The sequence below is a fragment of the Danio rerio genome, chromosome 19, assembly GCF_052040795.2.
Source record: "Danio rerio strain M-AB ecotype USA chromosome 19, GRCz13ab, whole genome shotgun sequence".
Classification (NCBI taxonomy): Eukaryota; Metazoa; Chordata; class Actinopteri; order Cypriniformes; family Danionidae; genus Danio; species Danio rerio.
The window spans coordinates 6,744,339-6,756,674 of NC_141039.2; the positions used below are offsets into that span (position 1 = coordinate 6,744,339).

Sequence of the window (12,336 nt, forward strand, 5' to 3'; positions counted from 1 at the left end):
TTTCTGTAAGAACTTGAGAAAGTTAACAACGCGGACACACCCAAAAAAAAAAAAAAAAACCTTAAAAAAAACGCCCTTCTCCTCTCAACCTGTGCTCATCTCCCGTGTTTCACCGATGCTCAAAGACTGCGCTTGATTAAGAGGAAACAGCGCCCTCTGCAGTCCGTTCTCATTACTTCTTAAAATTTTTATTTCATTATAAATGAGGTGGGGGTTCTCCAGACTGCAGTTACCCATACTAGTTATAATTTGTTGCAACGATCAACATCGCAAGACATGTTTACCATTAAAATAAACAAAATAAATGTAAATTATTCTTTTAACAAAAAAACAAAAAAAAATTAATTAATAAATAACAACTGCAGAACGGAGCAATGAGCATTAGAAAATATACAGTTGAAGTCAGAATTATTAGCCCCCTTTGAATAATTTTTTTCTTTTTTAAATATTTCTCAAACTATGTTTAACAGAGCAAGGAAATTTTCACAGAATTTCTGATAATATACAATATAATAATACGTTTGAAGAGGCGATTTGTATTCCTGTCTTATACTGACTTCTAGTGTCAAAACGAGACACTACATCAAGGGTCACCAACCCTGCTCCTGGAGAGCTCTTCCTTCCTGCAGAATTCAGCTCCAACCCTGATCAAACACACCTGAACCCATTAATCAGAACCTGAAGCAAGGCTTGATGATTAGAGACAGGTGTGTTTGATCAGGGTTGGTGACCCCTGCAGTAAAAGTAACACCAGCCAGAATCACGAATAGTCAGTTAACAAGGATCTGAAGTTAAAGAGATGCTTTATGTAATCACAAAATATATTATGTGCTTTCATTTTACTCGATGTTAAATGCTCCTAATGTGAGTTTAAACACCATTTTACGTGACTTTTATTGCCACACGGCTGAACACAGCAGCCTATATATATATACATATATATATATATATATATATATATATATATATATATATATATATATATATATATATATATATATATATATATATATATATATATATATATATATATATATATATATATATATATATATATATATATATATATTCATTCAATTTCTTTTCGGCTTAGTTCCTTTATTAATCTGGGGTCGTCACCTGTACTGCATTTCTTTGGACTGTGGGGGAAACCGGAGCTCCCGGAGGAAACCCACGCTTAAATAGACAAAATTTAGCTAAATACAATGTTTGCGGTAATATGTTTTCATTTTTTGGATGAATACATGCCAAGCAGGCACAGGACGTCAACATGACGCTAGATCGACGTTTTACCCCAACGTCATAAGACAGTGTATTTTGTTTGGAAATTAAAATCTTGTTGACGTCAGAACCCAACGTTCAACCTAATATTAACCAAATATTAACATCAAATGATGTTACAGCTTGAGGTTACCACTGTGACGTCTATCAGACGTTGGATTCTGGTTGCTAAACTTGACGAATAAATGGTCAATACGATGTTGGCTTAAGATTTTGGATTTTGAACTTTACAACACAACCAAATATCAACGTCATTTGATGTCATTATTGGACACCATGATAACGTTGTCGTTAGACGCTTGCTAGATATTGTCTAATGATGGTTTGTTCTGTAGATAACAATTTTTCTTAAGTGGGCCAATAATTTTGACCTTAAAATGTTTTTTTTATTTAAAACTGTTTTTAATCCAGCTGAAATCAAACAACAAATAAGACTTTCGCCAGAAATAAAAAATATATAGGAACTACAGTGAAAAATGTATTGCTCTGCTAAACATTCATTCATTTTCTTGTCAGCTTAGTCCCTTTATTAATTCAGGGTCACCACAGTGGAATGAACCGCCAACTTATCCAGCAAGTTTTTACACAGCAACCCATCTCTGGGAAACATCCACACACACATTCACACACCATGGACAATTTAGCCTAACCAATTCACCTGTACCACATGTCTTGGGACTGTGGGGGAAACCAGAGCACACAGGGGAAATCCACGCGAAGGCAGGGAGAACATGCAAACTCCACACAGAAACGACATCTGAGCCGAGGTTCAAACCAGCGACCTTCTTGCTGTGAGGCGACAGCACTACCTACTGCGCCACTGCCTCGCCTCTACTAAACATCATTTGGCAAATACTAGAAAAATAAAGATAATACAATGGCGAACCATTTGGAATTCAACTGTTTTTGAAACTTTAATTTCTTTGTGTAGGAGCATTTGAGGGTTCATTTGTCAATTCTCTACTGTTCGCCCACCTTCCATATGCCTGTTTCTCCTCATTCTTTCCTGCAGTCTTCTCCTGACAGAGACAGATGCCTGTGAAAATACATGACCGTCAATGAAGGCTTACAGGTGTTCATACTTTTTACAAGCGTCCCCTGGAGTGCTGAATGACAGCGCAACACCACGGCCTGCTCAATAGTGAGTTTCACTGAAAACAATTACCTAAAGAGAACACATTCTTCTAACACTCTGATTTATGTCTATAGCTCCAGCTAATGGCGGCCCAAGGGTGTTGCATATGGGGACTGAGAGAATTGACTTGCCGTTGCATGTTTTCTTATCTGGTACAGAGCCCCAAATTAGACATTTTTTTTACCCTTAAGGGGAAAAACTACAAATTTTGAAATGTGTTACTGCTGAATGCTGTCAATAGGGGAGGAATATTAACATAGCAATTTTGTCTTAAGGGTAAATTTTTGGCCAGATGAAAGAATGTGCAAAAAAATAATAATAAAACTATATAATACACTCACCGGCCACTTTATTAGGTACACCTGTCTAACTGCTCGTTAACACACATTTCTAATCAGCTAATCATGGCAGCAACTCAAAGCATTTAGGCATGTAGACATGGTCAAGACGATCTGCTGCAGTTCAAATCGAGCATCAGAATGGGGAAGAAAGAACAGGGCATGATTGGTGGTGCCAGACGGGCTGAACTGAGTATTTCAGAAACTGCTGATCTACTGGGATTTTCATGCACAACCATCACTAGGGTTTACAGAGAATGATATTAAAAAGAGAAAATATTCTGTAAGCTGCAGTTCTGTGGGTGCAAATGCCTTGAGGCCAGAGGTCAGAGGAGAATGGGCAGACTGGTTTCTTGAACATTATAATGAGTTCACTGTAATCAAATGGCCTCCACAGTCACCAGATCTCAATCCAATAGAGCACCTTTAGGATGTGGTGGACGGGAGATTCGCATCATGGACGTGCAGCCGACAAATCTGCAGCCACTTTATGATGCTATCATGTCAATATGAAGTAAAATCTCTGAGGAATATTTCCAGTACCTTGATGAATCTATGCCATGAAGGATTAAAGCAGTTCTGAAGGCAAAGGGAGTCCAACCCGGTACTAGTAAGGTGTACCTAATAAAGTGGCCGGTGAGTGTATAATATAATATAATAAATATAATATAATATAATATAGTTCCCTCATTTTTAAATAATTTATGTAATGTTTGTTGACATTTTGAGAATCACTGTTGTCTTTTACTGTATTTATTCAGGATTATTATTCATATTTATCATGTTTGCTTGAGTTTTAAAAATCTAACTTCTTCCAAAGTCCACTTTCAGTTATAGACTTGCTGAAAATTATTCACAAAAACACGAAAAAACATGACTTTTTCATCACTTTCGTAGGGTAAATCGGGGACATGGTGCATCTGTTTCTTTGGAGTAAGGACTATAGGGAGGGTCCTGGCTGACTTGGTGTTCAAGACAAGATACAACATGAGCGCATGGTAAGAAACACTCTTTAGGTACTTAATTTTTGATGAAAATGTAACATTGCTAGTGATCTGGTAAGAAAAAGTAGGCCTACTGAAGTTCCAAGCTTAAAGTTAAAGCTGACTGTTTTATTCTCGAGACAACAATTCAGTATATAAAATACAAAAGTCTGATAGCCGAGAGGTTGAAGTTTGATGATGGATATTGTGCTTTTAATTACTTTAGCACTAATCAGGGGTATCAAAGTGAACCTGAGTGATGTTGAACACTGAAAATTATGTCATTGATAAGTCAAGAGTATTTATTTAATAATAAAATTAATTACTTACATTTGTATGGCACTTTACTGGGCACTCAAAGCACTTTACACATTGTGTGGAATCTCCTCATCCACCATCAATGTGCAGCACTGGATGATGTGATGGCAGCCATATTGCACCAGACCACACAACAGCTGATTGGTGGGGAGGAGACAGAGAGTTGAAGCCAGTTATGATATGGGGATGGTTAGGAGGCCATGATGGACAGAGGCCAGTGGGCCAAATTGGCCAGGATGCCGGGGTTTAACCCCTACTCTTTTTTCGAGTCAGGACCTCAGTTTAACGTCTGACCGGGCAGTATAGTCCCCTTCACTTTACTGGGGCGTGGGGCACCCACACAGACCGCAGGTTGAGCCTCACTAACACCACCTCTAGCAGCAACCTAGCTTTCCCATGTGGTCTCCTATCCAGGTATTGACCAGGCGTAGCACTGCTTAGCTTCAGTGTGCGACCATGTGAGAGTTGCAGAAAGCTAGCTGCCAGCATATTTACTTACTTAATGCTCATTTAATATGAACTGTTAAGCCTGATTTATTTAAAAAAGGATTAAAAAATATAATTAAATAATAATAATGTAAAGAATATTTAAATAAATTGATTTTATTTTTTTATTATTCATATTATATTATTTTTGTAAATTAAAAGTCTTCTATACATGCAGTATAAATACAGTCAAGCCCCAAATTATTCATACCTCATTTATATAATTGTTGGCTAGGGTTTTATTCATTTATTTTACATTTATTTATTTTAAGAATGGACAACTGAAGAGAAACGTTCTTACTAATAATTAATTATTTAATTAATCATAAAAATGTGCCATAAAAAGTTACTTACTTATTCATTGAATGAATTTAAAATTAAAAAATGGCACGTTTAAATATTTAATATTAGACTAGATTGGATTTTCTAAAAAAAAAAAAAAGAAAAAGAAAAAAATGGTTGCTAACTATTTATATGAGCTGAATTTAAACAAATTAAAAATTGTAATGTTCAACTTAATTTGATTCTTCAAATTCAGCCCATATAAATAGTTTGCAACAAATTAAATAAAAAAGAAAATTACTAAAAAAGTTAATTTATTAATGCGCTGGCCTGCAACATTTTGTACTTTATCAATAAAAGTTTAATTTAAAATCCACTTGACAGAAACGTTATAGGGATCACACAAGGGACTAAGACTGCGTGACATATCTGAGATTAATTATATTTACAAGCATGAATGCGGCATCTCCACTCACTGTCCCTTTGACTGCGAGTAGATGTTTTTAAAAATAGATTCTCATTTCATCATCTGTATTTTCCTCCAAGCCAGGCTTGTTCATTTCACTTGAAGTCACAGTCTGTCCTTCTTCCCATGTTCTCTCATTTTGCTGGCCTCATTTTACCTCAGACACCCAGAATATCACATAAAACACACGTTAGCGTTTAGCCAGAGAACATCTCACTGACGCTACTATTAGCTTGCAATGCTCCCGTTCAACACTAGAAGGCGGTTTTGTATAGATTATGTCAGCCTGCGAGTGTATGCAAACGAACAAAAACCGGACATCTGCTCTGTTTAGTCGTCTTATCAATTCCCCTTGGTCGCCCTTATGTAATTCATAAGCAAATGTCAAGTATCCTTGAGATGTGTGGAAATGCTTTAGCTGTCTTTGTATTATAAGGTGTTGAACAGGCTGATGACATCTAGCTTCTGCATATATTTGCTTGAATACTGTTGTGTGACTCACCTTGATTCACACGTGCTTGTCCTTGTAGGATTGCTTAAACATTAATTGTTAAACATAATGCATAGATCTGTTTTTAAACAACACACAGACATATTAGCATACAACACAATTCTGTTGGCCAGGCCTGAAGTAATTTCTATCCACAATGAATGTCAGTAAATTCTGTAACTACCTGCATAAGCAGCCATGAACGCAGAAGGTTGTATTTGCAAGAGCCCAAAAATCAGTTAAAACTTATATTTTGGTAACACTTTATAATAACAGTACATGAATAATGGTGTGCTAATGTGTAAACTAAACATTACTTTATTATGAATTGATGATGAGTTAAGGCGCATGAACTAGCTTTAACAACAAAATGAGCCAAACGAGTTCATGTGTGAATAACAGCTTCCTTAATTTCTTGTTAGCTCATGTTGTTAATCAATGTATTAATTAACATTTAAGTTTAAGCTAACATGAACTCATGAGCTGTTAATAATTATGTCATGACTTTACTTGGAGGGGTTCATCACCATTAACTCATTCTACTCTTGAACTCCCGTGTTTAAACTGTTCCTGTTAATGGTGACAGAACACTTTTCTATAATTATTTAGTGTAAACTAAATCCACATGGTTAATCAGCTATAGATCACATAGGGCTACAGCTGGAAGTTAATGAGAATTATAAATATTATTATAGATTATATTATATTATAATTTATTAAATTTCCCATTAATTGTATTTTATAAATGTCTACCCCAATCCTAAACCAAACCATCACAGTAATGTAAAACAGATTCGGATCCGAAATCTTCTCTATTTGTATAGCTGATTAACCATATGGATGGATGATAACAGCCTTCTGAGCCTACTAGGCACAGCAGGCCCATGCAGAGACTAAGGTCATTTGCAGGATAAATTTTTTGGAGGGGGGGGGGGGGGGGGTGTTGTTGTTGCGCGCGTACTGAAGAGCGGTGTTGTCGCGCGCCTACTGAAGGGCGGGACCGAAAGTGTGCCGCGTCGCGGGGGCACTTTTGATAATTTTGGAAGGGAACTTTCTATCCAAGACTAAAAAGGGCATGTGTACTGCACAGGTTGAGCCCTATGTGTGCACGTGCCTGAGGCACAGAAGGCTCCTACTGGTCCATATCTATCTGTTGATAACCACTAATAACGCCCATTCAATCAAGTGATAACGTTCAAAGCGGGTGAAATAATACTGGACATTTTTCTCATAACTTTTTTAGTGGAACAAACAGTATTTGTCATTCAAATGTCTTAATAAAATAATTTTTAAGAGCGTCATAAATATGTAATGACATTTTAATGACAAATTCAGCTTGTACCACTGTAGTTGAAGTAAAAAGAAAACAAACATTAATGATGCTGATATAAAATAGTTGCGTATTTATAATGGCTTCATGGCAATCATGTTTATGATTGATTTATGACACGTTTTGTTGCCTTGGTAATGTCAAGTTGTCATGACAATGTCATGTCTTTGTTTATATCAAGTTGTCATAACAAACATAGCCCCTTTCACACATATAGTGCATACCTTTCCTGAAAATTACCGCCAATTGTCTGTAAAGGGATCATGTGTGAATAGATCCTTTTTGAAAATACCAGTAAATTCGTTCTGGCAATTTTCCAAAAAAAGAAGTTGTAACATTACTGGTAATTTGCCGGAATGCTGCTCTGCGTGAATTCAGAAGAAAAATTGCCGGAAAAGCGCGTTCACGTTTTGAACGCACTGACATGAGACGTCCACTCTAGCCAATCAGAACATTCAGACGCATTTACATCTGCGCTCTTTATGAAAATAAAAGTCTTTGAATATTTTTCCAGACACGTTTAGCTGCTAGATGTCAGCCAGAGAACGTTTTTATGTTTGTTCTTAATGCCAACTGTGTAAAAAACTATAAAAATCGATAAAATCATTATGATTAACCGCTGTTTGTTTACCTTCAAGCTCTGCTTCAGTTGCTTGACGTGTGTGCATGTGAAGTGCAGGAGTGCTCCAGTAAGCGCCAGCACACACACATATTAATGTACATCTTGACATGCGAACATGCTCCTCCATATGTTTTCATACAAGTTGTTCACAATACTTATCCATCTACAGAATTTGTAATGTAGTCAAGTGTGTAAACATTTAGCTGTGGTTCACATTTTTGCCTTTGGATGTCTCTGGGACAAAGCAGCTGCATGAATGCTAAAGCTTTAAATAAAAGGGAAATCAACAAAAGCCCAACACTTTCTATGTTTACAGATACATAAACAGCCGTTTAGAGATCATTTCTGGTTAATGATGTCAGAATACCTGTATTTTGGAATGGATGTGTGAACGATCTTTTCTTGAAACACTACAGAATGTCCTTGTCAATGTCCTTGTGAATGTCCTTGTCAATGTCTGTGAGAACAGCGCTTTAATCTTGAAAGTTTAGGGATATTTACCAGTATCACTGTCTGAAAGGAGCTAATGTCTTCTTTGCATTTAAAATGTCATAACTAAGCAAATGACACTTGTTATAAGCATGCATAAAGTGTCATGTCATGGTTATAAAGGTTTCATTTCTTATGAACAGTTCCTTCAGGTAAACTGTTATCCTAATATTCCAAAAAGCTTGCAAAATAAATACTTCAAACTCCTTGTACAGTTGAAGTCAGAATTTTTCTTTCTTTTTCAAATATTTCCCAGATGAAGTTCAACAGTGCAAGCAAATTTTCACAGTATGTCTGATAATATATTTTTTTCTGGAGAAAGTTTTATTTGCTTTAATTAGGCTAGAATAAAAGCTGTTTTTAATTTTTAAAAACAATTTTATGGTCAATTAATAGCCCCTTTAAGTCAATATATTTTTTTGATAGTCAACAGAGCAAACCATCATTATACTATAACTTGCAACCCAGGCTCATTCTGAAAACGTAGTCCCGCTGACATTTCTGGAGACCGGGAATTATGTAGCCGGAGGTACGTATGGCGACCGCTACGGACGGTGTGATGCTGTTCCCTTTTGCGCTTGCCAGTCGGCCGCTTACCTCTGTGTGGAGGACTTTCCCGCGCAACCAGTTTGACGACGACGACCGGGTTCGAGTTCTGGGAAGAGCGGCTCCAGAAATCAGGTAAGCAAAAATCCAAAAAATAAAGTGAACAAGTTCATAACAAGTGAGAATGTGGTAAAATTTGAAAACGTGGTAAAAACCAGACAAGGGCTTTTCTTTTTCTTGACAGCTTTTGTAAATCATTGGTTGGGTTTAGGGAAGGAGGAGGGTGAGTCAGCCGATTGGCCGGTCGCACGGTCAATCATTCTGTCATTCAGACAGACGGTCGTTCAACAGCGGCCTCTGGCGGGCTTACACAAGAACTGCGTGGGCGCGAACGCCCTTGTGAGAGACGTTTGAGACACGAAAAAGCGCGCACAGCAACCTCTTGCGGATTCGCGAAAACAAAACCTGCACAAATACGTACCTTTCGGGACGTATTTCGCGGTCTCCAGAAACATTCGTGGGATTAAGTTCTGAGAATGAGCCTGGGTTGATAACTTGCCTAATTACCCTAACCTGCCTAGTTAACCCAATTAACCCTTTAAATGTCACTTTAAGCTGTATAGAAGTGTCTTGAAAAATATCTCAAACATTATTTACTGTCGTCATGACAAAGATAAAATAAATCAGTTATTAGAGATCAGTTATTAAAACTATTACGTTTAGAAATGTGTTGAACAAATCTTCTCTCCGTCAAACAGAAATTGTGGGGAAAAATAAACAGGTGGGCTAATAATTCTAACTTCAACTGTATATCTAATATTAACGACAAACAAAAGCAAAAGTCACAGTTGAAATCACTCCGTTTTATTCCAAACATGTGTCTATATATTTAACGAAGAGGGGCAACAGCCCTCCTACATAACCCCACAGTTTTATTGGAATATTGATAACAATATAATCTGAATCATTTGCCTTGTTCTCCTCATCGTGGGTGTGATTCTTCAAGCACTGATATAGAAATCTTCGAAAATTAATGAGAAATTTAAAAAAATCAGCTTTGATTTAAAAAAAATGATTCTTCTCATACACTCGCACACGTACGTACAATCGTAAAAGCACCGACATATGAATGCTATGATGCTGCAGATTCTAAACGGGGCTGCTATGTTTACACTTTGGGTACAAATGAATACCGGCTTCCTCCAGACAGCAACTTCTAGTGCACTTCAACAAACCATTCATGATAGAGGCTCATTTAGCTCCATAATGAAAAACATCATTAATTGTCCTCACACATAATCAGATAAATGCCCCTTCGAGTGCACAAAGGGTCCGCCGTCTTATCTTGTTTTTGTTTCGGGGATGAGAAGTGCTTCTCGGCGTACTTGCCAATTACAAATATTGATGGGTAGCTTGTTAAAGTCAACATGAAATCAAAACCGATGCCGTTTAGTTCCCTAACACACATTAGTTTAAACAACTCCCCAGAAATCCCTTAATTTGAAGAAAAATAAAATGCTGGAATATCACAATCTTTTATAAAAGTGTAACTTACTTTCTTCTTGAAATGATTCTCCTGTTCAGTTGACATCGTCTTTGCTGTGCGGGCTATTAGTTCACGTTAACCGATAGCCAAATTGGCAATATGAAGGACTACAGTAGCAGGCACAGTAATCCGAATCCATTGTAAAATGTTGCCAACATATATAACACAGTAATTTAATGCTGGTAAACGTTGAAACAATAAAAGTTACAGCAGAAATAGCAAATAACGACATATTCGTATTTGGAAAAGCAGTGTTACCACTGGGATTTGCTGAAATGGTCTCAGGGGTGAATGACATCCATAATCCGCTGACATTCAGGTCTGAGATGCTCGCGCTACGTGATCCACTCAATTCCCGATGGATAAAATCAAGTCGTGCCCTACATTCTTTCCTCCTTGAAAATCCTGTCTACCTGCAAATACATCAGGGGAGTGAGTTGGGTTTTTCAATGTTGTTTCATGTTGATTTTAACCATTAACAGTTGACATTTAAATTAAATAATACTAGATTGAAATCTCTGATAACCAAAAACAAAAGCTCCCCTTGAAACGTACAAAAAAAAACCGATATACTTAGTCCTCCGAGAAATTAACAATACAAGTATCATATTCCAAAAAAAAAACTAAACGAAAGCCTGGAAAGAAAACCAAGAGACATTCAGGAATAATAATAATAATAATAAAAAGATTTTAAAACCACTTTTTTTTTAAAGAACCAAAAGAAAAGTACTAGTTTGCACCAAAGTCGTTTGAGTTTTGCGTGCACACATTGACTCCAGGAGTGCAGTCCTCCATCTCGACTCGTGGAAAATCTCCGCACTTCTATGCAAAAAGTACAGTCGTCTTTAAAGTTTCCCTTTCCATGTTGCATAGCATACGTTCACGGGATATGCATTGTAACAGTAACTGCGCTGGCTCTGAATGACGTGGTGTTAAGTGTCCGGCTGAATCATCATCCCTCTCTCTCTCCCAGAGTCCATTAATGTGATTTTGCATCCTTTGTTTGCAGTATCCCAGAGGTCACTTTGACAGGAGGTCTATGAGTCTGTCCTCCAGCGCTCATTTACATGAATTTACCGTCCCGAATGTTGGCCTACTCCTGCTTGCAGAGCAGATCAGTGGAGGGGGATTTAGTTGGAGGCACAGGCCTTGGCGGAGGTGCGGGTTTTGCTCTCCGTGGGCTGCTCAAACCTTCTTCTTCAGTTTCGGGGTTTGGCGGCGGCGGCGGTAAACGGGGTAAAGACGATGTTGCTGACGCCAGTGGCGAAATTCGCGAACAAGACGATGTGGATCGAAGACTCTGTATCCGCCGGCACTCCTGGCACACTCTTACATGCGTACATCCACGGGGCGCTGCTGTAGGGAGCAAAACAGGAGCGCTACTTGGGACGCTAGCATTGAGAGGGTCTTCTAGTAGTCGTTGAGGGCCTGGGCCCATTTCTGCTGCGCCTGCAGCAGGTCCCGGTCCTGGTGTGCCACTAGGCACTGTTCCCGTCCCGCTGTAGAGTTTGCCATTGCTGAGACGCATCTCGCGCACCAGTCTGATGGGCCGCGAAGCTCCTAAAGGGAGACGGGCCGGGTGTCGCAGGACACCCTGAGACGAGAAAGCTCGTCGTCGCCGCAAACGAGAGTTCTTTTTACAGGAGATTACATTCCTGAATTCGGTCATCATTTCCTGACACACTGACACCTGGGTGAGGAGGAAGAAAAGGAAGAGAGTGGACGAGAGTCAGGAGGGAGGCATACAAAGAGAAAAGGATACATGATGGGATGAGATGATTGTGATGGGAATTACACAGGCTCATTATGAAACCGTAGCCCTATAGACATTTCTGGAGACCTCGAATTATGTACCCAGAGGTATGTATGGCTGCATTTTATTTTTTAAACAAACACTTTGGGCCGGTATTACGCCAATTTTTTTTGCACTTATCAGCTGACTGCATGTCTCCGTATGGACGGCTTTTATGCTGTAGCCAATTAGCTGCCATGTACGTCGGCGGACTTGAGACGCAGAGAGGTGT

At 38.3% G+C, this 12,336-nt stretch overlaps 1 protein-coding gene across 6 annotated transcripts in view; it reads right to left on the minus strand.

The window, feature by feature from the left end:
• Positions 1-9,608: 9,608 nt before the first annotated feature.
• Positions 9,609-12,336, minus strand: part of si:ch211-264f5.8 — a 198,348-nt gene continuing 195,620 nt past the window's right edge. For all 6 annotated transcript variants that reach the window (XM_087295325.1, XM_087295323.1, XM_087295324.1 and 3 more), the window contains one exon: positions 9,609-12,002. In XM_087295325.1, coding sequence (XP_087151451.1) covers positions 11,406-12,002 — 597 coding nt within the window. In that variant the 3' untranslated portion in view covers positions 9,609-11,405. The remainder of the gene's footprint in view (positions 12,003-12,336) is intronic.